Source organism: Mustela nigripes, chromosome 14 (assembly GCF_022355385.1).
Source record: "Mustela nigripes isolate SB6536 chromosome 14, MUSNIG.SB6536, whole genome shotgun sequence".
In the NCBI taxonomy this organism is placed as follows: Eukaryota; Metazoa; Chordata; class Mammalia; order Carnivora; family Mustelidae; genus Mustela; species Mustela nigripes.
Window position 1 is genome coordinate 9,664,882 of NC_081570.1, and position 25,478 is coordinate 9,690,359.

The following is a 25,478-nucleotide window of genomic DNA, read 5'->3' on the forward strand; positions in this document are numbered from 1 at the left end:
AGATGAAGGATTTTCCAAAGGTTACACAATAAGCTCTGTTGACCATTGCAGCTCTACCCTTCTCTTAATGATTTGCATCGTATTAACTACAGTGGGTGGCTCAGCGTAACATTGATGCCAAATAACTTGTGCAACTTCATACAATCTGAAATCTTTACTTCTCAGCTTAGTATCTCAGGGACAATTCAATACTCCTCCATGGTAGAAGTTTTCCAGAAACAATGAGTTGTCTCTGTGTGAACCAAACCTACGCTCTTTCACTTGGCCTACAACAGAGAACCATATACCCTCTGCACTTCCAACTCCATTGTGCTACTGAAATCTATACTTTCAATCTGTGCTTTTGCATTTTCCTCTGAATTATCACCTGAGAAAAAGTTCCTATATCTTCTATGTTCGTTTGTGTGTTAATACAATAGAGCCTGTGAAAGACGGTATCAAGTACTAGGCCAGCACTAACTTATTATTGGAATCCGTGCCTGGAGAGAGATAATTCCACATTGCCATTGCTGATTCTCAAACCACTGAAATTTGACAATAGGCTTTGACCTCACTTGGAGATTGCTAAGGAGATCCCTTCAAATGTTGACATGCTTATATTCTTTCTATTAATTATTGACATTGGTTGCATTTTCATTTTTAATACAATCCCTAAATAGTTGTAATCTTATTGTATAGCAAAACAATTCAATGTGGAAAAGTAAAAAAAAAAAAAAAAAAAAGATACAGATCAGAAGAAAATGAGACACAGGTAATAACATCAGGTAAAGACAAACCCTTAACTTTTAGATAGAGAGGATGAGAGAGCAAGAGAGAGACTCAATTATATCCATGTATATACTTCTATTACAAAACCATGTACAGGTGGTCTCCATTTTAACTATATATTGAGGTCACATGGTTCATACTGTTTTGAAATACTTCCCCATGACATACAGTCATCTATAACATCATTTACAATGGCATCACAGAATTTCATCTTCATTTATTATTTCTATCTCCTATTATAAAGGAAAAAATACAAAGAAAGCAGTGTGGGAGATCAAGGTAAAATCATTTTGATGGGCTCACCAAGAGTCTCAAAAAGACACCAAGCTAGTAGTTGTGAACCATGCGTTAATTTTTTTCAAGATACAGCTACATGATTTAGTGCTCTAGAAAGGTCATCTCTTAGCTTTTTTCCCTGTTAGAGTTCTTTATCCAAAAGTAAGCGATAATGTCATGCCCTGGAAACTGAAAATGATCAGTTTGGTATCTTCACGTCTGCCTGTCAGGAACTGGCTATACCTTCCCATACCAGTCTTCATAGCGAGTTAAATAATTAATTGAACTACCACTTATTGAGTTTGGAGCTTTTGTGCTAGGCATTCTGCATATGGAGAAAACAAAACATGAGTCTTCTCATCAGGGAGCTTCCAGTCTAGTGAGCAAGTCAACAGAAATTCTGTGATTTCTGTCCCCAACTCTTGGCACACAGAGAAAGTAATTCTACCTTTGTAGTATATTAGGACAGATAGACAAGGGAAGCTGTGTTGATCACCTGGGCCTTCAGCCAGTGTGAGGGCTGAAAGCTGAGTACCTCATCACACCTCTAATCCATTCCCACCACACTGACTGCCCCAGTGTCTCTGTTGATGAGCTCTCTAATGGTGAGCTGTCTTTTTGGGTGGCAAGAAGGAATTCTTGATATGGGACAAACCTTCCATGGTCAGTTGTGGAAAGAGAACAAAGTGAAATTATAATAAAATCCTGAAGAAGGAGAATTTTGATTTGTTTCCTGCTTTTGTCTATGTCTTTGTTTTAAGCCAATTAATAAGGTTTTTTGCCTTACAGCTCTTGGTAAGTTGAAAGTAAGTGAATTTGTGAGCTTGTTCAGGGGCTCATATTTATTTTATCCTTCCATTCCTATGGAGGATTTATGCCTAAATTATTCCCGGTGGATGGGTGATTATTCGATCGCTACCATTTCTTGAAGGTGCATGGTTTTTGTTTTTGTTTTGTTTTTTTGGTATGAGTTCTTTGGGGAAGATTGTATTTGATGACAAATAAAAGGCTACCTCTTTCCCCAGTTCTATCGGTGGAAATAATTTCTCACTGATAAGAGGACTTATCTTTGTGGCTTGGTGGAATCTTGGTGGTTGTATTATGACTTGTCCTTCAGGCACATGACTAGTGAAGCCATTTCCCTGGCGGGCAAAACCTTCCTTCTTTACTCTGGAAGGAAATCAAGATAACATTGGCAGAATCAACTGCTTCTTACACATTAGTTTTTAAAAGTACAGTTGTGTAGAGGATGGGGTCTTGTCAAGTTAATGGAGCAAAATCAAAGTTGTCAACTACAATAGCATTCGCATCTTCACCATCTTAGTTATCTACTGCTGTATGAAGAATTACACCCAAACAGCAAATTTTATTATCTCACAGTGTGTGTGGGATAGGAATTCTGGAGCAACTTACCTGGTGGTTCTGGATTACTGCCTCTCCAGTATTGGGTGGTTTGACTGGAGTCATTGGATGCTTGACTGGAGCTCCTTCCAAGATGGCACATTCATGTGCCAGTCAGGTTTGTGCTAGCTTTTGATAGGAGGCCTTGGTTCTTTACCACATGGGCCTTTCAAGGGTTACTTTGATCCCATAACAGGGCAGCTGACTTCCTACAGAGTGAGTGATCAGAGAGAGAAAACAAGATGGAAGCCATAGTGAATTTATGACCTAGTCGGGAAGTCAAACTCCAACATTTCTGCAATACCCTGTTGGTCACACAGGTCAACCCTCTTCAGTGTGGGATAAGACCACATAAGGATGTGAATACCAGGATCCTATTTTAGAGGCTGGCTCTTAGTCTCTACCTTCTGCCCCTAATGAACAATATGCAAAATATACTCCCTTCTTCCAAAGATGTTCCCCCAAATATCATCTCATTAACATCAGTGCCAAGTCTGGAATCTTGTCAGTCAAATTGGGTGCAGGTATAATTCCTTAAGTGCAGTTTTGTTAATAACATTCTTCTGAATCTGAAGACCTGTGAACTAAAGAGGCAGGGCATCTTCCTCATGCGTGGACAGTGGCAGGACAAGTGCGGAACGATTGCTGTAGATACTCCCATTCATAAAGGAGGAAATGTGAAGCACGCAGGAGCCAATGGGCCATAACAATTCTAAAACCTAGCAGGCACAGATTGATAGTTTCTTAACCAGACTTGGCTTTTGGTTCTGCCATCCAAGATCTTGGCTCTACCCTCTGAGTCATTGTTCCTTTTACATGAAAGATAGATCTTGTGTCCATCTTCACAGTTTTCTCAGTCTGCATTTTGTGGTAGAACTCAGGATTCATAGACTTTCCTTCCTCTTTTGCACTGTCTCTTTCCCTTACAGTCCAAGCTGATAGTGTATCTGCCAATACTATTCTCTTAAAAATGTTGTGAGTCTACTGTGAAGGTCACTGGAGTTTATTCCATTAGGCAAAGCCACATGGCAAATGTCTTTGAGATAAACCCTTCTCTGATTTGGGTTTTTAGCTAACACTGCCGAGGGACAGCCTTAACCTGCTTAGGAGACCTGTTTGACTGAATGGTTTTTTGAGGCATCACCTTAGATATTTCTAAGATCTGAACAAAGGATTTTATAGCCACACCCTTGGCTTTATGTCTGTACCATGTTTTCCCAAGAGAACTTGCTCTTTGCCTAGGAACCATTTCTTAATTTTCAGTCCTGTTTGCAAGAAGCTAGAGAGAATGGAGTTTCCAAGACCAGTAAGTCCTGTTTTTGTTTTTTTTTTTAAATGATCCTTCTTTAGCTTATCTCTCCTTTCTTGCTTTTTATGATTAGAAGCAAGAAGAAATCAAACAACACCTCCAACACTCTGGCTGCGAATCTCCTTTGCTAGATCATCCAGCTCATTAGATACATTTTCTCCTTTCTACATCACTGCAGGCAGCAGGGCCATTACACCACAGGCAACTGCCATTACATAGCAAGGATCTCATTCCTCCACTTTCCGATAGCATTTTTCTGTTCCCTTTATGCCCTTGCCAACACTGCCTCCCTGAAGGCTCACGGGACTCTGCTAACAGTCTCTTTGAGGCATGTCAGGGTTTCATTAATATTCTCCAAAGTTCTTTCAGCTCCTGCCCACTGGGTGCTTTGAAAGCCACACCCATATTTTGAGCGTTTCGTTGTTGGTGCCTAGGTACGAAAATTTGTATCTGTCATCCGTGGCCGCTTAACCAATTACCCCAAAATTGAGTGGCTTAAGAACAATTCTAAACTGTTAGTGTGTAACAGGTTATGTGATTTGGGGAATCAGGAGTGGCTTAGCTGTGATGCTGGCCTAAGTTGCTCGGGAGGTTGCCCTCAGGAGTCAGCTGGGTGCAGGCACCCAAGGCCTAGACTGTGGCAGGAGGATCTGTTTCCAAGTTGCCACACTCACATGGCTGGTCAGTTTAGCTGGCTATTGGTGGGGAACCTCAGTTCTTGGCCATGCGGCTTGCTTGTGTATTCTCCTGACAAGGCGGCTGATGTCCCTCGGAGTAAGTGATCTGAGAGAGAACACGCAATGCCTTTTTTTGGATCTAGCTTCGGAAGTGACATGCCAGTCATTTCTGCCATCCCCTGCTGGTTCTACAGATGAGCCTCATGTGGTGTGAAAGCAGACTACCCACGGCTGGGACGACCAGGGACGCAAGAACCATCAGGAGTTGTCTTAGAGTCTGGCTGTCGCATTCACCTTTCGGTGCCATCGGATAGTAGTAACGGTGAAATTTCAGTTTCCTGGAACCCATACATTAGCAATCACTTCCTAGAAACACTTAAGAGTTGAGATGAACTATGGATCCAGATGCAATCACTCTCAACTCTTGTTAACTGTTTTTTTTTTTTATTATTTTTAATTTTTATCTTTGGATGCCTAAATAACATGTCTGTAATGCTTCTTTGTTTTTTCATTTTTAATTATCTATTGATGACAACTAAGGAAAATGAGCATTACATTCTTCCCTAATCCCCCTCCCCATCCTCATCCGCACATCCATATGTAGTTTTGATTAGTTTAATGCTCACTGTCTATAATGACCGTGTAAGTACAAGTGAATGGCAGTCAGGTAGTATATTATGATTCCTACCACTCTCTTAAACTTATTTTTATATCGTACCTTAAAGTGAATAATTTCATTTTTTTCTTGTTTCATTTTCTTTGATTCTAACAATAATTAATCTCCAAACTCTTCCCCTTGTTTAAATTCTTCTTAATAATTTCAAACACACTAGATAGTTCATCAATCCCAACCTATAGTCTGACTGCAACTTCATGAGAGACCCCAAGCCTGGACCACCCAACTGAGTCGCTCCTGCATTTCTGACCCTCAGAAACCATGTCAGCTAGTAAACGTTTCCTGGCTTATCCTGCGAAGGTTAGGATTAATTTGTTGGGAGGCAATAGATAATACAAGAAGTGTTGTTTTCTCTTCTCCCTTTTTTTTTTCCCTCTTTGATGCCTTGTAGGATCATCTCTCTGCTTCTGATGTCTGAGATTTCATGATCATATGCCGTCTGCGGATATTAGTGGGGAGTTGATGAAGTCTCCGTCTCGCTGCATAATCTGTTTCCTCCACTTTCATTCCTTCTTTCTTCCTCCCTCCCTTTGTCTGTCTTCTCTCTCTCTCTCTCTTTTTATCTCTTTCTCCCCCTCCCTCCTTTCTTTTCCCCTTCTGTATGATTTTCTTTCTTCCTTTCTCTTTGAAGGCTTTCCTCCTAGTCTGGTGGTCCTTTGCTGCCTGCTCTTTTTTCAGAGCTAGATGGAGCAGGTCCTCAGAGGTCCTGAGCACGTAGGGGTGGCTTGTTGACTGTGGGCCTCGTCGTAAGGTAACCTGGCTGAGCTGTTTCATCAGAGAATCTGTGTTAGTATCTCCAGCTCTTATCTCTTGGGCTGGTTTGTTCCCCAGAAGGACTGTCAGTGTTCGTACCTTGGGCATAATCATCCTGCCTGTTCTTGGCCTGCACTGAAACCCGGATTTGACCACTTACTCATTGTGTGATCTTGGTAAAGTAACCGAACCTCTCTGAGTCTCAGTGTCCTCAGATGTGAAGGGGGGGATGTTAGTAGAATCTGCCTCCATCTAACAGTAGCATTGTTGTAAGGATTAAATGAGTTGATGTACATAAAGTACTTAGAACAGTTCTCGCCACAAAATAAACACCAAACAGGTGTCCGATGGGACCTTCCTCTTCCTTGCCATGCTTATCGTCCGTAGAGCTGGGTTAGGGAAGCAGCTGGGGATCTCAGCATTGACTAAATCAACCAACTTCCCTTAATTTTCAGTGAATCATCCCCGCCTTCACCTGCCTTGTGTCTCCCTATCCAGAGGCTCACTGTGTTCTCCTTTTCACAGAATGAGTCTCCAGTGTTCAGCCTGAGTGGGTGAGGGGCAGTCTCCTCGCTGTGAAGACATAGGAAGGAATGTAGACCTGGGCTTAGCCGTCCTGTTCTCAGCCCCGACTTCTCTGTAACTCCCACAGTGTCTGACGTTCTCAACCTGGCGGCATCTGACCTCTTCCTCCCCTGGCTTTGGCTTCGGATTTTTTGGGGTCTGCTTGTACGTCTGCTTCAAGCTTCTAAAATTTTCTTTCTATAACTTTTTCTCTTTTTCCTTCATCATATGGATTTGTTCACGTGTTTTTTTAAAGAGTACATTTACTGTCCTTTTAACTGGGTGTTGGGAGAGCAAGGATGCAAAATCATGGGTCCCTCGCTCGGCCTCTCACTGGAAGTCTGAAATGGGCTTATTTAAGAAATATTTTCAAAAGCAATAAAAATCAAGTGAGCTTCTTGCTCATTTTGGATTTTGGGGCACTGTGGAAGGGAGCAGATGCATGAGCGAACCATAATGGTAGGTAGGATGTTCATGTCAGTATTTGTAGACCTGGACACGTCTGCTTTACCCATTGTCACAGAACTCCTTGTACTTGGAATTAGTCACTGTCTGTCTCTTGTTACATTGTAACTCCTAGAGGGCAGATGTCTTTATTGTATTCATTGTTATCTGATTCGGAGTTTCAAAAACATCAACAACTGTAGGTATTATCATTGCTCTCATCGTAGCAGAAGTACCGGTCATGATAAAAACACAACTAAGTTCACACAGTATCTGCTGCTGGCTGGGCCCTATTTTAAGCTCTTTGTGGACAGTGATCTGTGTATTACTTGCAGCGACTTTGAAGGAGGGAATATTATAATCTCCAGTCCACAGATGAGGAAATTGAGGCTCAGAGACTCTTGCTAACTTGCCCAAGGCCTGTAGTTAGTCAGTGGGAGAGGCATGATTTGAAACTCCAGAGCCTGACTTCTAACCACAGTGCCATTCTGTTTGTTGACTGAATAACTAAATGTAGAGTCCTTCAGACAGAACAGATTTATCTGGGGAAAAAATATGACTCCAGACGAACTGGTTGCTTCATCCCTTTCATAAATCTGTGGGCTACCCTTTGCTAAAAGCAGAATTTATTTGAGAAATGAAGTGATTTCCGGCTATATTTTAGAATACAGGTGAGGATATAGTAAAATGAAATGCATTGAACATATTAATAGACCAAAAGTAATTAAATAGCCTAAGTGGTAATTAAAAAGATTTCCTTTGATAAAGCTTTGTTACTAGCCGAGAATTAACATCAGAGGAGACAGTGGGTCCGTGTGGGACACCTTCTATTTGGGGTAGGGGTAGCCCCACAGACTGCTGTTTCCTTTTTCTTCAGAATGGTTACGAAATTGTTTTGAATCCTGCCACCCCAATCTCAGACCTAGCCCTAACCTATGCATTCAGCGTGACCCATAGAGAGACTTGACAGTTCTTACAGGTGAAATTGGTTCTTGCGGTCCCTGAAACGTGGCCCAGGGCTCTGTGCCCTGCAGCAAGAATAAATATTTGTTGATTTGTTGGATCATTGCTGGGTTGACCTCTGTTTGGCTCTTACTGAGGCTGTTCCTTTAAAGTAAAATGATTTATGGGAATAAGACGTGTGTCAAAGCACGCGAGGGACATTTGTGCCATCAGATGGATGTAGACAGAAGCAGATTTTCCTCTGCCCGACTCTGCCTTCCAGGGGTCCAGGATTCCCCCTTTAAACAAAGGAGGGAGACTCAGTATCGGGACTGTTTCACTTAGGAGGACACTTGTTTTGAGTTTTTGGAAGTGACTCTGGCTGAAATGAAATATTGAGAGGGAAAACTGCAGATTCCTTTCCCCCGGTGTTGGTCTTCCTGTGAGATGATTCAGGTGAAGTGTGAGTCTATGTCAAATTGTGGCAAAAGGATCATAGTTTTTCCTTGTTATAATTTTGTCTTGATGATATTGTTGCCATTTTTAAATTTGTCCCTGAACAGCGAGGACCAGGAATTATGTGTCATGTTTACATGGCAAGTTTTGTACATTCCTGACAGCCTTGGAATGTGTCTTTCAGTTTTAAAACATTCCATCACTCTGGGACACTGCGGGGCTCATGTTTCTTGACAGATTCCCCACCCGCGTTGTCGTGCTGGGCTTAGGTCAGATACAGCACGGGAAGGGGGTCCTTCCCCCTGGAAAGCCAGTTTCTAATTAATTCCATCCTACCCCAGCCCCTGTCCCAGTGCCCACCCCAGCCCCCATCCCAGCCCCTACCCCAGTGCTCAGCCCAGCGCCCACCCTGTGCCCACCGCAGCGCCATGTCCCCCCATTAAAAGCAGAATCACAAGGACCTATTTAACATGCGGTTTGCTTCTCCAGGTCCTCTCTCTTTGCCTTGGCACAGACTATTGGCAGGAAGCCTCTGGCCCATGGCTGCCCAGGTCTCTGGAACTTTCTCAGCTGCGTTTGCATGCGGATTGTATCCTCGAGCTCCACAATGCTGCATCTGGCCTTGCACAATAAAATGTCAGCAGCCCCTTCATGTCAGCTGTTGAAGTTGTGTTACCTCCCAAAGCAAAGGAAGCTGCCCAGGGTGCTTTCTCCTGGGATTATTTCTGAAAAGAACAGAACAGTCCCTCACACCCTCGGACTCAGAGTGGTCTCTCTTGTCTTCCTTCCAGGAGCTGCCCGGAATCTTAGGTTTGACCGCCTTGTTCATGGCTCAGCATAGGGGAAGGTGGTGGCAGCGCTCTGCATGTGGGCGGGCAGAGTTGGTGCTGCTGAGAGTAGAGTCAGGTGCTGTGGCCTGAGGTCTTCATGGACGGTGACCGCTGTCTCATGTTAGGCTGCCCAGCCCCTTCTAGCAGATGCTCTCACGGTGATTCCAAGAGCTGCCATCAGGCTGGGCTGTGGGTAAGGCCAGGAAGGTGATACTTAGCACCCCAAAGTGAAACAGTGAATCAGGTACACCTCGCTTCATAATTTGAAGCCAGGTCTTCTGACTGACGGTTCACATGCTGGTCCAGGGCCTTGGAAATTGGGCAAAACTGGATCTGAACGCCAGTGCCCCCTTGGTTGCCTTTGTGACCTTGGGCAAGTCACATCTCTGTCCTCAGGTTCCTCATCTGCAAACTACAGGTCATCGGACCCTCATTGGGTTTTTGTAAGAATTTTAACAAAACACAAAGTAAGCGTGGCTCCTGGACCACAGCAGGTGTACAGGGAAGGACTCGCTCGTGGCTTTACTTACAACCGGAGCTAAGTGCTGTTAGAAGTGTTACTGTGAGTGAGAAAAGTTATTACCGTAGAGTGTCTGGTGAATCAGTTCATACCACCTTTGAATTGCAACAGAGTTAAACTTTCTGAGTCTTCCCCAGCACGTTGGTCATACTCACTTAGGCACAGTAGACATGCTAAGGGCATGTTATCTATGATTGAAAGCAGATACTTTGGCTTTATTCACTTATGTTTGATGTATTTCCAGTTTTACATACTTGGGAACATTCTTGCTTTTTCAGTTTCTATCATTTAGACCTTAAAGAAGGGTATTGTATGGACATAGCAACATGTGAAGGAAAGTTGCAGATTCTGCATGAAACATGGAAGGTAGCAGAGCCCACTCTATGGTGTGGGACATGGTGATGACGGGCCATGACGCAAAGTTACAACCTCCCAGATTCTCAGGCTCTGCCATCAAAATGCGGCTAATGGAGAACAAAAGAGTCGGCCCCTGCCCCCAACCGAAGGACAGGACTGGAAACTTCCTTGAGATCTTGTGTTTTGTCTTAAAATTACACATGAATGTTACACTCTATTCGACATTTCATCCCTGTTTATTTTATCCTAGAAAGAATGATCAGCCTCCGTCAGTCCTCCCAACCCCTAAAAGGGTCCTGGGAGAGAGCGCAAGCCATGTGCCTCCCAGTACGGGGGACCAGTAGTCTGATCTGAAAAGTGGGGCTAAGCTGTTGCTCTAGATACAAGGGAGGAATCAGAAACACTTGGAGAATGGACCGTTGTAAAATAAGGGAGGGAAAGAGAGCCAGGTGGGGAATGCAAGGTCTTGGGGTGCGGATCTGGGCTGGAATTAGAGCATGGAAGGAATCCGGCAGCCAAATCCATGAACCACAAAACCTGCCTTCAGATGCCTGTCAGCTCTGAACTGTACCGAGCCATCCAACGAGGATGGCCTCTCGGCTCCTTTTCAGGGAAGTCACTGGTTTCGGGAGTGAAGTTGGCCTCCCGCCGAGGGCGAGCACGTTCCGGAAGGACCACAGTTAGGACCACAGTTAGGGTATTCAATCTTCCGTCCCCGCGAGGGTGACGGTCCTGGGCTCCGCTGCTTCCTCCTCGAGCCAGAGGCCATTCAGTCGCTGCTGTCTTTACCTGGACAATGACATTCAAATGAAAATCCGAGCGTTGTGCCCAGGCAAGCCTTCTGGCTACATGATTTTGTCATAATCCATTTCTCACAGAGCGACTTTATTGTGATTTATTCCCTCGTAGCTTCTATTAGGGGAAGTGGAGTGGCCTTGGTTACTGCACATAAAGGGAAGGGAAGTGCTTCTTGAACAATGCGGGGACAGATCCCGGCTGGCTGTGTGTGATGGAGAGTTCTTTTGCTCCAGGTGGAGTTCTGGGGCCCTGGGATGGAGGCTCGCCTGTGAAAGCACCTATTATCTTTGTGCAAATTGATACTTGTCTGCCGTTTGCTTGCCTGAGAGTGCTCTGGGCCACGGTCCAGGGGAGGTCGCCTTTTGTGCTGATGCCGAAGGAAATGGGTAGGATTGGCAGGCGTTTCTCACTGCCGTGGTGCATGCGGAGGGTGTCCGTTACAGGCCACAGGACTGTGTTGCTCCAATACGAAACTCTTGGGATCCTAGGGCCACGCTTCTTAGACTTCGGGTAGCGATAGATCGTGACCCAGCTAGATGTGTCTGTTGAGCTCAGTGGGGAAATCCACAGGGCCGTGGAGCCTTTCACAGGATGTGGTTTTGTGGCCGTGGCCAAGTTGCTAAAACTACGGGGCCTCAATTTCCCTAATAGAAGGATGGAGCCAGTACAGAAGTGTGGGTTATGTGGGATGAAACATGATACATGCAGAAGCACTGGGCACAGTGCTTGGCCTTCAGGAGGGGCTCTGTGAACCACCGTGATGGGTCGGGGGGCATCTTCCGGCTGCCTTCCTTGGAGCAAGGCACGGGAAACGTCAACCTAGGGAAATATCCTAGCTCCTGCGTGGTTGGGAAGCCTTGGGAAATAAAAGCCAATGGGTGTGAGTGGTATACAAGGAGCTTCAGATGTGGGACTTGTGTTAAGTAGGTGCTCTTGGTACGGAAAGCAGCGGAAGCTGGGACTTGTTGTGCAGGGCTGAGGGCAGGAGGCCGCTTGGTCCCCGATGGACGTGGGTCCTGACCGTTTTATTCTCCCGCTTTTCTCTCCCTGCCCCTCTAGCCGCCTTTGCCCCTTCCGGACTGCACACCAGACTGTGGCTGTCCCGCCAAGCAGCGCTTCCATGCTGCAGCTCTCAGCCTCTGCTCGCGACGCTGGACAGTCGTCTGGGAGAGGAATGGAAAGGGTGTCCTGGTGGACGGGCAAATGCAGGGCTGTGGGAGCGGGCGGGGGTAGATTCCCAGCGAGGAGAAGTGAGCCCTGACAGCTGCCCTCTGCAGCAGGACAGGCTCCGAGGGGCGCGTGAGGGCAATGTCGGCTCCAGGCTCCAGGGAATTCGGCAGTGGCCGCGCACCACTTGGGGTGATGGTCGCTGAGTACGCTCCCTGAGCACTAACCCTAGGCCAGGCATGGTTCTAAGACCGTGTTTGCATTCATGACTTTTGGCAGCCTTACTCTGAAGCAGACGTGGCTTCATCTCCTTGTGCCCAGTGAGACCAGAGATGCCCAGAGAAGTGAGGTCACCTCCCCAGGTGTGCACAGCTAGTAACAGATAGAGGCCAATGGAACTCAGGGTAGCAGACACCACAGCCCACACCTCTGAAAAGACATGCCCCTTCCACGGGAAGCAGGCTGAACCTCCCCTGAGCTTCTCCCTGGCCATGGGTTGGAGTCATGTTTATCTTCCAAGGTGTGGCTGGAAGCACACCTCCCCTCTGGGACGCGCCCCAGCACCCCCCACTGACCTGGAGTCCCATCAGCTCTCAACCCTGTGGGCTCCATCAGAGCCTGATTCTGTCACCTCCTTGCCAGGGTTCTTCCACATCACCGTACACATTGTCACCACCCTCGCCATGGCCTGTGTTGTCACTACTTCTGTGACACCCCAGTGCATCTAAATCCACGTGCATTTCCCAGCACCCACAATGTAAGCCCGGGCCTCTTGCAGATGGGCCATATAAGGAACGTGGCTGTAGATTCATTATCGTCACGGAGAATCCTTGGTCCCAAAGTCTTATTTTGTCACTTCCTTTTGAACCTGACCAGTTACATAATAGATGACTTTTCCGGCGGTGCCGAGGTAACCAACGGGGGATCCTGTCTGTGTTTCTCTGTTAGACAGACTCCAGGTGTGGGGTCGACACTGTTGTCCTTCCGTGTTCCAGTATCAGGTCTTGTTTTATTTATTTATTTATTTTTAGGTCTGTGATCTCAAGTTGGGTGTCCAACTTTTTAAAAAAATTACGCTAAAATGTACCTAACCTAAGAGTTACCGTTGTGAAGGCATAGTTCAGTGGAATGCGTTCCCAATGTTACGTAACCCTCACCATGACCGAGGGCCAGAATATTTTCATCGCCACGAAAGAAAACCCTGTCATTCCTGCCTCCATCCCCCGAGTCCCTGGCAGCTGCTAACTGGCTTTCTCGTCTCCAGATTTGCCTGTTGTAGGCATTTCATATAAACGTCATCATTCAAGGAGTAGCTTTTTGTGGCTTCATTCACTGAGTCTGGGTGTTAAGGTTCATCCGTGTTATAGTGTGTATGACACGTGTAGCCTGTGTGAGCATGAACTTCATTCCTTTTTATGGACGAGTAATATTCCATTGTGTGCACGGGTGCCATGTTTTGTGTATCCGCTCCTCGGCTGATGGGCACGTGGGTCATTTTCCCCTTCAGCTGCTACGAACGTTTATGGGCAAGTGTTTGCTTGGACGCCGGTTTTCAGTTCTTGTGGCTGGTTATCTAAGAGTAGAGTTGCTGGTTCACGTGGAAACCCCCCCTTTTTTTTTTTATTTAAGATTTTATTTTTTTATTTACGAGAGAGAACAGAGGGAGCATGAGAATGAGAAGCAGACTCCCCGCTGAGCGGGGAGCCCGACATGGGGCTCAATCCCAGGACCCTGGGAACACGACCTGAGCCGAAGGCCGACGCTTACCCCACTGAGCCACCCAGGCGCCCCGGGAATTCTGTAGCTTACTGAGATTCTTTAGCTTTCCGAGTTTAACTTATAGAGAAACCGCCAGCCTGTTTTCCACAGCGGCTGTACCATTTTACATTCCCAGCGGCGACACACGAGGGTTTCAATCCCACATCCTCACCTCCAGCATCAACTTTTGACTTGCAGAATGAGTTTTATTATAACAACGGGGGAAAAAATACCTGAATTATTTAGGCTTCATTTATTTAATGAGACCATATTAAAGCAAGAGCTGGAAACGTGTGAGCATTTTAATGCAAAATATATCATAGAATTTGAGACACACGAAAAGCAAAGGTTGTTTAACATGTAGGGATAAATTTGATCATTAGTTCCTATCTATGGGCCATATAAATGACAAGATCATAAAATCCATGGAGCTTCTGGTGGCGAGGCTGTGCCCCATGATGTGATTCATTTGGTATATTTTTTTTCTATAAAAATGTACAATGGCCCGTCTCAGTGACATCTGGGCTCGTCTGCATAAAATGAGTGTTTAGGGTCATATTATTATTATTTCATGTTCGGTACTTCATCTCATCCATAAAAATAGAGGCACAGTATGGTAAGTTGTTATTCCTCTTCTGAAAACATTAAGAAATTTTATGTGTACCTTCTATTTTTGCTAATGACACAAAATGTGGAAACTTGTTTTTTTTTTCTTCCACCAGCCCGTGAATGTGCCATCCTTATCTGAAACCTAAATAAATACTCATTAATGTACGGTGAAATTCAAATGAGCACTTTATATAAATAAGCCTGCTATAGAAATACGTGTTTCTTCAAATTTGTAGACCAGAATAACGTGCAATAAATTTAACATAGTTTCACATTCCGAGCCACCGACCAAGTAAACTGGTTTTATGACTCAAATTTCTTAACCTCAGGTAGAGTAAGAAAGCATATATATGGCTCTTCATTCCATAATGCATTGTACATCTTAAGAACAGTATTATCTGGTTGAGATTTTTATATGCCAAGTGGAGCAGAGTGTACCTAATGTCTGATTCTAGAGTATTATGTTGGGGTGGCAGAGAGGACAGAAGGAATGTGGTGAGGTTGCTTTTCCTTTCACTTCTTTTTTTTTTAATTTTTTGGATAAATATTTCTTTGTTCAAGCACTACTATGTGCTAGATGCTGGGTGTCTAGTGATGAATTGAGTGGACACTGTTGCTGGCCTCTGGGAACCTATGCTTCGTGAAGGTCTTATGGTTATCTATTGTTGCATAATGAACCATCCCCACACTGAATGGCCTAAGTCAGTGCCTTACCGTGCTCACAGTTGTGTGGGCCAGGAATCGGGGTATGGTGTAGAGGAGTGGTTCAGCCCTGCTCCAGGGTGCTGGGGGCCATAGCTTGGGTGACCAGAATGGCAGAGATGGCCAGGGCTGTGAGTCTAAAGCATCAGTTATGGTGGATGGCTAGATTCCTTGGTTCTTCTCTTTGTTGCCTCTTCTAGGACTGGAATATTCAAGGTGGCTTCTTTATTCAGAGATCCGGAGCCCGGTCTGGCTAGCTGCTTGGAAGAGCTCAGGCTGGTCAGGCCTCTCTTTCTTTCTCCAGGTAGTCTCCATGGGTGTGGGCTTCCTTCACATATGCTCGTGTCCCGGTGGGCAGACTTCTCACACGGCAGATAGCTTCTCCCAGAGCACGTGCTCCAAAATCATAGGCAGGAGCTACAAGACCTCTTATGACCTAGCCTTAGAAATCCCGGAATGTCACTTCTGCCCCTTCCTAATGCTGGACCGTGTCATTAAAGCCAGCCAGACCCACGGGAGGGGATTTATACCCCACCTCTCAATGAGAGGAGTAACACAAAATTTAAGATCATTTTAATCTGCCACAGAGGAAGGCTGACATTAAAGAAATAATCACAAAAATAACTACCGCAATAAGAAAAGTACAGGCTTCTTTATAGTAATCAGGACTTCTTGATTGCAAATGACAGAAACTCAACCCAGAGGGGCTAATGAAAAGAAGGGAAGTTGCTGACCCACGGAAAGGAGGAGTCGGTGGCTGACTCCCGATGCTCTATGCTCTAATCATACGGGCGGGAATCTCTTTCCCTATTTGTCAGTGATCATTGTCTCTTTGCTCAGGTGATTTTATTCTCAGGTGCGTGGGTGAGTGTGGGGGGAGGGATCCTCAGATGATAGCTCCAAAGGCCACCAGCTGCTTGGTATGGTACTTGTAACAGTGTAGCAATCACCACGGAAAAAGAAACTCTCTTTCTTAATAAATCTTTCAGATGGTCCTGGGATTAAATCTGATTGGCCACGTTTAGGTCACATGCCTTCTCCTGAGCCAACCACTGTTGCCAGGGAAATGATAAGCTTGGATCCACCAGGTCTGGGCTGTGTGCCTCCCCCCAGGACCTCAGAAGAGGACCTGCCCTATGTGAACTACGGGTGGGGATTTTGCTTCCAGGAAAAGGAGAGACAGTTTCTTTCATGGGAACACAATGGAAATAGATGCTAACCAGACACATATAACATACCTATAACACAAGCCGAAAAACACAGGATGACCTTGAGGATTAGGTCCTGCCTTGAAGATTAGGTCCACACGCAGATACGAGGGGGAGGCTAGTGTTCCCTGTTGCTGTTCTTTCCTCATTCCCTCCAATCAGTCAACTTGCGTTTATTAAGTTTTCATCATGTACGAAACACTAGACCATTTGTAACTGGGATCACGAAATGAAATGTAGGGGGTTTGAAGGATGAGGGGAGGGGCTCAGCGAGGAAAAAGATGTGACCGCTAAGTGGCAGTAGCATACCCAGGCTTTATTGGATGAGGTTTGACCAGTTTGGGGGGCCAGGAAGTCCCTCACAGCAGGTGACCTTCCTGAAGAGCAGGAGAGGGGGGCAAGGGAACTGCCAGGGGAGAAGGGGATGCTCCAGGGGACTTCTGCATCTAGGTGATGTCACCTTGCAGCACCACAGGGGTTGTGTGGGTCAGAGAGCAGCAGTGGGCTTGGACCTCTTTGCTCTGGGGCTTGTCTTATCTATGGCTAGCAGATATTGGGTACAGTCTTGTGGGGCATGCAAAGCAGACGGGCTTTAAATAGCTAAAAATCTCCCTATTCCGACTATATTTAACACAAGTGGATGTGTCAAAATCTGAGCTTAGCACCTGCTGGCTTTTGAGTTAATGGGCCTCAGGCTTCAGCGAAGAAAACCATCCAGACCATCTTGGCAGATTTATGCAATGCGGAGCTAATGATGACCTTCGGTTATAAACATAGCAACCAGTCAACATCAGCAAGTTAAAGGCTGGAGTTATAAACTGTGGAATAATCATTGTAACGGTTAAAGCTGGGTATGTAATTATCACGTGACAGATACGGCGTCATGTGCTTTATGCAGACTGTCTCATTTAATTCACGGATAACTCTGTGTAGGAGTTTCTGTTATTCTCCCCATTTACAGATGGGAACAAGGAGAGGTCCAGGAACTCATCCAAGCTTATACAGCCGGAGGGGCAGACAGCACTGAGACCCAGGCCGACGCGCTTCAGAGCCAATGCTCTCAAACTGCCGCAGCATCTTCGGGGAGCTGGGTAGCCTTACTGGCCCATTTCTTCACCTGGGAAAGTAGAGGGGCTTACCAGGTGATGCTCCAGGCTCCGTCCGTCACTAGACTTCGAGGCTTGCTCTGTGTGCCACAACTGGCGGGAATGCATCAGTGGGAGCCCTTTGGCTGTGTCCCCGAGGAAGCGGTGAGAATGGCCGTGGGAGGCTGTGGGGGACCAGAGGGGCGGCTGGGTGAGCCCAAGAAGAGCGGTGGGAGGGGGATGGGGCAGCTAGAGGTCTGCAGAGTGGGGACAGCGAAAGGTAGGGATTAGGAGCACCGGCTCTGCCTCCCTCACCCACTCGCTCCGAAATCTTGGGTGAGTCACTTCATTGGAGTTCCTTCATTTGTAAACAAGGAGCGAGAATAATAGCACTTACTTCAGGAGAATTGTCGCCGTGATTAATTAAGGCTGTGCCTGTTAAACGCGGAGCTCGGTGCTTGCCAAGTAGAGTCGCCCATAGATGTGTGTTGCGCTGTTCCTACTACTGCCAAGTATTATTATCCGTGCAGGAGCCATGTGACGGGGAGAAGAGGTGCAGGCAAGGTAGGTAGGGAAGCCCCTACGAAGGGTGCTTCAGTCCTAGCCATTGTCAGCTCGGGAAATGTTTACTGCGTCTCAGGCACTCTGCTGTCTGCTTGTTTCACATTTGCTAAAAAAACAAAAACAAAAACACACACAAAAACAACCCCCAAAAAACAACAAAAAAAAGTCTCTGTCTGTTCCCTGCCCTCACTTTTATTGTGGGGGTGTTGGTGGTATGACACCCCGCTTGTGATGTTGTCTCTAGTGACGTTTTTCTGGACCCAGAGTGCGGTAACATGGCAAGACGGTGAGAGCAGGCATTGGACAGTTATGACCTTGGGTCTCCTCTCTGTTGTATAAACCTCTCTGAGCTCCAGATTCCTTGTATCGCTACTAGATCTTGAACAATGACAGTTGGGAACTTAACAATATGCCAGGCATTGCGGGATACAAAGTAACTTGTTCAAATTCACCTACTTAGTAAATGTCACAGCTGGGGATGGCCCAGCCTGCTGACCCGAGGGCTCACATTATCCATGACTCATCCTTCTGCACGAAGGTTTTAAAAACCCCTGACATATGATAGGTGCTCGATAAACCGTAATTGTTGTCATTATTATTATTATTATGGCTTGTCAGAGGGGCAGGCAGGATAGAGACCCAAGCCAACTGGCTTTAGGATCTGTGCTGTCAAACCAGCTGTATTTACTCATTCAATAAACATTTCCTGACTGGCTTTCCTTTGCTAAATTTAACCCTTGATAAATGGTGAACAAAATGCTGTTCTTGCCTTCAGGGGAGTCACGATCTAGTCCAGAGTCTCTGAAACAGCATTCACTAAGCTATGCTCCAGTTAACAGAGATCTCCCTCTCCCTACCTGCTATTTTGGTGTTTCTCAGTAGTAAATATTTGCTTTTCACTTCCGAGTTTTCTACATTCTGGGATCTGAGCTGTTCTCAAGGCAAAAGGAAAGGAGTCATGGTGGAACCACAAAATTGCTCTTAATGCTTCTGCTCGACAGGGCAGAACTCGCGTCTACTCCCGTTTAGTTATCTAAAGCAAGTCACGTGGGAAAAACAGATGTTATTTAAGGCAGGAAGTATGTTTCTCCACCCAAGAGGGCCACTAGGGGGGTTCTGTAGGAAAAGGTTCCGAGAGGAGTTTTGGAACTAATCATTCAATCTACTGCACATGGATTTTTAAGCGATTGTAATACAATATGGTAGGTTCTTTAATGGAGGCGTCTGTTCTTGGAGCAGAGGAGGGAGTGCTTACCTCTTCCAGCTTGTCTTTTGAATTTAGAACAAAGTAAAGTTTAGAGCAGATTTTAGACTCTGAATTTTCTGGAACAAGAATAGAGAGAGCTGTGATAGATGCATCTTGAGAACCCAGAATTCGCTGGCCTAGTTGGAATGGAAAGCAATGACAGTCATTTCTCCTTTCCAAGAAGGGATGTAAGGAGTTCTGTGGAGAGCCGTGTCTGTGTGTCTGCAAGTGAAGAGCGTGGGAGCTGGGGTATCCTCAGAATGACTTAGGGAACCACCCTTATGTCCACGTATGGGGAGGAAAGGGGAGGGAAGCCAGGATGGTGGTGGAAAACGTAGCACTAGTCATTCAGAGGCTGGTTCTTGATGCTAGTAGTTTATTTGGATACCTGTGCCCCAACTTTCCTGTTGGCAAGAAGTAACAGAGGGTTTACAACTTTACAATCATCCTGAAATGCCATGTGTTGTTACTGTTTTTAACTTTCTACAGTAGAGCTCAGCTTGATCTAGAGCCCACATTTCCACTGATGGTAACTCAGTCTCTTCTGTTGAAAACTTAGTATCTTTTCTAGGTAGATATCCAATAAATTCAAATTGCTCTCTCTTCCCTCTTTCCCTTCTTTTTGGGTTCTCAGGGGGCTCATGTGCTGTCCTGTCTTGGGGATGCGTATCTGTTCCCTAAATCTCCCTCTGGACACTTCAGGACTCAGTAGGAATGCCTTCATCCCCCGGGATGCTAGAGAAGACCAGAGGTTGGGGGATGACGGTGGCAAGGCAACTATCTCAGATCCCCTCTGACATAGAGGGTTATCATTTCTGTGCAGATCCTGGGTGTCTCCTATTGACATGCACAGTCAGAATTCCCTGCCCAGATGCCTAAGGCAGGATATAAGATGTTAAGTCCTTCAGCTTTCAAATCCCCAAATCTATCTGGGTGCTTCTAACCATCTCCTCCGGAGAACGAAGATTCAGGGGAGGCAGGAATCAGGCCCCATACTTTCTAATTCATCTTCCTCTGCCTGGGCGAAGCTCCTCCCCCAGTCCAGGACAGGATCTGAGAATCTTCCTCTGCAGTGAGGAACTGCTCTGAGGTCATATCCTGGATTCTTTCTGCTCTGTGGCTTAGAGTTACGACACTGTGCTCTGTTCTCCAAGTTTGAGTCTCCGTAGTTCAAAACCATCATTTATTTATTATTTATTATTTGTAATATTTACTGTAGGATTTACAATATGCGTGTCTAACAACACAGCCACCTCCAAATGATGTAACACTTTATGTATTTGCAAACATTCTCATTCTCTGTGCTTTCATATGTTTTACTTTTATATAAATGTTCTCAACCCCACACTACGTTATTGTTTTGCTCTCAACCATCCATTCTCATTTAAAAGAATTAAAAGATGAGAAAGAAAATGTGTTTACATTACATGCTCCTCCTTTCAAGCATTCTTTTTTACATTTTTCTAAATAAATGTTTCCTTCTAATGCCATTTTCCTTCTGCCTAAAGAAATCTCTCTAACATTTCTTTTACCGGAAGTCTACTGTAGAGGTGGCGAGATCTCTCAACTTTCATTGATCTGAGAAAAGTCATTATTTTACCTTCATTACTGAAAGATATTGTTGGTTATAGAATTCTAGGTTGACAAGTGTCTTTTTCTTTTGGTATTTTAAAGATGCACAGATTATCTTCTGGTTTGCATCAATTCTTATGACAAGTCTGACATCATTCTTTTTTTTTTTTTTTTAAGATTTTATTTATTTACCTGACAGAGAGAGATCACAAGTAGGCAGAGAGGTAGGCAGAGAGAGAGAGAGGAAGAAGCAGGCTCCCCGCTGAGCAGAGAGCCCGATGCGGGACTCGATCCCAGGACCCTGAGATCATGACCTGAGCCGAAGGCAGCGGCTTAACCCACTGAACCACCGAGGCGCCAGTCTGACATTATTCTTATCTTTGTCGCTCTGAATGCAATATGCCTTTCTTCTCTGGCTGATTTTAAGATTCTCTCTTTCTCACTGTGTGTGTACGTGCCTTTAACAATTGGATTATAATATGTCTTGAAGCCATTGTCTTTGTGTTTGTCCTGTTTGGGGTTTCTTGAGATTCTTGTATTTGTATGTTTATGATTTTATCAAATTTGGAAAACATTCTGTTATTTCTTCAAATATTATTTCTGTCCCTGTCCCCACCACACCCCCCCCCCAGACTCCAAGTGCACATATGTCAGACAGCTTTATATTGTTAAAGAGGTTCTGTTCATTCATTCTAGAGAGTTTTATTACTATAATTTTAAGTTCACTGGTCTTCTGCATTGTTGAATCTGCCATTAATCTCATTCAGCAAAAATTTTATTTCAGATATTGCATTTTTTTCATTCCTAGAACCTCCCTTTGGTTCTGATTTAAATATTCTGTTTTTCTCCTCATTATAATCGTGTTTTATTTCACAACTTTGAACATGCAAAACATACCCATAATAGCTACTTTAATGGGCATGTTTGCTAATACTATCACTTGTTATTTCTGGGTCTGTTTCTATATACTGATTTTTCTCTGGGCTATGAGTCACACTTTCTTGCTTCTTTACATGTCTGGTAATTTTTTTATTGAATACTGAGCATTATGAATTTTGCATTTTTGGTTGCTAGATTTTGTCGTCCTTCTACACATAAAAGGTACTCCTTCCCCTCCCCCACCCCGGCAGGTGTTTTACTTACTTGCAAATCAGTTTGATTCTTTCAGGGCTTACTTTTAAATGATTCTGGGGTAGGCTTACAGTAGCCTTTATTCTATGGATCATTTAGCTTCATTTCTAAAGCCTGATCCTTCTGGAGTCCTTACTGAATGTGCCCTGAATTCCTGCAACGCCCAAAACCCATCCACTTCAGCTGGTGAGCTTGTGAACAATTTGGAGCCCTGCGAGATCTCTTGGAATGGTTTGGCTTACGGCTGCCCAGACTGTAACTCTTCTCTCCTGGAATTTTTCTCTTGCCAGGTCATGTAGAGTTTCATTCCACCCACACACAGGATTGATACTCAGCCAACAACTCAAAGGGACCCCTTGGCAGATTTCTGGAGATCTCCATGCAACCCCCTCCTCTTCATTTCTTTGTCTTGCAGACCATAGCAAAGGTAGCCTTCCCAGTCTCCTTCTGTCTTCTCAATTCAGTGAGATCACTGGGCTGTCCTTGGTTTCCTGTTCCTGTGTTGAAGTCTAGCCATCCCTTTTTTGCAAAATGCCTGGTGATGATTGAACTCAACTTTTTTCCCTCCCCTTTTCTAAACAACCACAGTATTGCACTATTCATTGTTCAAAGTCTGAAAAATACTTGTTTGGAAGATATCAAACAGTTTTCTGGTTATTTATGACAAGAGGGTAATCTGAGCCCTCTTACTCCTTCCTAATCAGAAGCAGAAGTGCTCAGAGTTATTCTGTTGTAAACCAGGTTGTTGTTGTTTTTTTTTTTTAAGATTTTATTTGAGAAAGAGAATGAGAGAGAGAGAGAGAGAGATCATGAGAGGGGGAAGGGCAGAGGGAGAAGCAGACTCCCTGGCTGAGCAGGGAGCTGGATGCGGGAACCCCAGGATCATGACCTGAGCTGAAGGCAGTCACTCAACCAACCGAGCCACCCAGGCGTCCCATTGTGTACTAGTTTTTTGATGACAACTTTCATCTTCAGAATTGTGGTTGGTACAGTGGTTTTCCTGAGAATGCCTGGCCTTTACTTGTTCTTGGTCAGCGAGGATAGATTTACCTGAAATTTATAGGAATTCTATAAGGAAAGAAACTTGAATTCAAGGAAAAATAAGGAAATCAATTCAATAATCTTTATTGAGCACCACCTATTTGCTAGTGCCTACCCTCACTGTTGGGGATATAACCATAAAGATTAAACAACAACAACAACAAACAACTCTCCTCTTCCTGAGCGCATTGTAGAGAAAGTAGAGGAAGAGGCAACGGGCGTAATGAGTAAGTGAAGTCTTAAAATTTATAACAGGTCAGATGGCAAGCGCTGTGTGAATTGTAGAGGAATAATAATGCTCCCAGCACATGTGCGGCACTGGCTGGAAAACATGGCCTTTGTCCCTTCATATACTTTAACGACGGAGGCCATCTGCTTCGAGGTAAAGTAGCCAAGTGTATTACCATAAATGTCAATTACTCAAGGCCTGTCCCCGCGTGCCCTGGTGATCTCTGTAATTCACACGCACTTACCACGAAGTCATCCTCACGGACGTGTTCCCTAAATGGTTTCTCTTCCGTTCCCTCAGCAGGACTGGACGACGCTCCGTGAGGGTAGGTCTCGTGTCTGCCTTTGCTCACCATGTTATCCCCTGGCCCTCCGTACAGGTTTGGCATTTGGCAAGTGCTCAGGAAACACACGGGAGCCGTTAAACACGTGTGTTGAAGAGCTTTGTGGTGGTCCTGGTTTCTTGACGTACCATACGTGCACACTGCTCCTCCTCCTTTTAAAAAAGTACTGGCCAACTGCTATTTGAAAGTTACCTTTTTTTTTTTTTTTTTTTTTTTTTTTTTTTTTTAGTACTTTATTTATTTATTTGACAGAGATCACAAGGAGGCAAAGAGAGAGAAGGAGAAGCAGCCTCCCTGCTGAGCAGAGAGTTCGATGCGGGGCTCCATCCCAGGACCCCGAGATCATGACCTGAGCCGAAGGCAGCGGCTTTAACCCACGGAGCCACCCAGGTGCCCCGAAAGTTACCTGTTCTGATCACACTCTTCTTCTTTCTCTTTCTTGTAGCTGTGCAGTCCCTGCACACCCTAAATGACCAGATATCCCATTTTATCGTCACCAAGTCGAAGGCCCTGGAGGAAGACAAGGACCCCTTCCTACCCGCTGAGAAGGAGACTCTGAAGAGTTCCATGATACTGATGAGGCATCTCCTAATGGACGCACAGGTACAGAGACGGACACGGAAATTCTGCATAGAATCCGTGGTACCTTTCCTCGTGGTGTTTTTGGTGAAGTCATGCAAAATTGTTCAACTGCCACACTCCCAGCTTTGTGATGAACAGCAGGGTAGCAGACATTCTGATATGATGGGTATTGGATTTCTGGTTAGGAATTATTGGGGATCTAGTCTTAAAATAGCTTGGTTTTAAGTCACTGGAATAGGGCTTAAGAATAATATATGTGTTGTTTCTGAGAATCGAACAGATCTCTCATTAGCCTTGGAAAAGTGAAAAATCCATTTACATATGAACTTGGCAGGCATCAAAGCTGGCGAAGGCTCTGGAGCGGCGCGATATGTATCCCAAACAGCCTCGCTGAGCAGCTAATGAATATATGGGTATATTTGATGCACCACCAATAAGCAAATCAACGCTGTTGTGTGTATGTGTGTGTGTGTGTGTGTGTGTGTGTGTTCTAACACTCACAATGAATTAATTACAGAAGGAATTTAGCTCATTGTTCGCTTTTGTTGAGATTCTTCCTCAAGGTTTCTCCTCGTGCACTATTTTATTGAAATGTTTAAAGGTAATCTATGTACTCCTTCTGGCTTTGTTGGTGGGTCTCTCCAGATATGTTGGTAGGCAAACACCAGGTGTTATAGGAGAATTGATGGTTTTCTATGTTACCAGCGCCAAACTGAGCTAGATTTTATTGTCACTCCTACCTCCTCAGTATCTAGAAGTGTTCCCGAAAATGTTCTTTGGTTTTGGTGATGTTGGATCAGCTTGCCCCAAAGATTTCTTCCTGAGTTGGTTTTCTGACGGGCAGCAATGAGGTCAGAACGCGCGCCGGCTTCCTGTGTCCGGCCCTCTATCGGGTTTTGAACGCTGGTTTCTTGGCTTCTGTTTCTGCCATGGTGGTGTTTTATGTTTCAGTTTCCTAAATCAATCCTGAAGCCTGTCTCTGATACCAGGAAGACTTTTCACTGGCGAGACTCCGGAGCATTTCTCACCTGTCAATGCTTGAAGCTGCCGCATGGGATTGTTGAGCCCCGATGTTCAGATGACCCCAATTATGCAAAGCCTTTCATTTTTAGTCACTGTTCTCTCTTCTCCCCTTTATTATGAGCAGCCCATTGCACTTCTCCTTTCTTCCTGAGCCTGTCTGGTGGAATAAGAAAAGATTCTGAAGCTCTAACAGCCAATATTAAGACTCAGAGGGAAGAAAAAACCAAACAAACAAAAAACGGGGTGGGGTGGGGTGGGGGGTGGAATTTAGAACAATTTACCAAATAAAAGAGGGAAAATTATTCTTGAAAGGATTAGCCTCCTTCAGTGCCTGAACCCATGCCTATAGCTCACACCCCAGCCAAGGCAGCTCGCCTAACGATTCCTCGAAGATCCTCGAAGATCTCATGCGAATTCCAGTTTGCAAAATCTAAGTAAATAGAAACC

The 25,478-nt window shown here is 45.0% G+C and overlaps 1 protein-coding gene across 2 annotated transcripts in view; it reads left to right on the plus strand.

The window, feature by feature from the left end:
* KAZN (kazrin, periplakin interacting protein) overlaps window positions 1-25,478 on the plus strand; it is a 1,029,901-nt gene that overhangs the window by 214,418 nt on the left and 790,005 nt on the right. For both annotated transcript variants that reach the window (XM_059376185.1, XM_059376188.1), the window contains exon 2: window positions 23,872-24,029. In XM_059376185.1, the coding sequence (XP_059232168.1) occupies window positions 23,872-24,029 (158 nt within the window). The remainder of the gene's footprint in view (window positions 1-23,871; window positions 24,030-25,478) is intronic.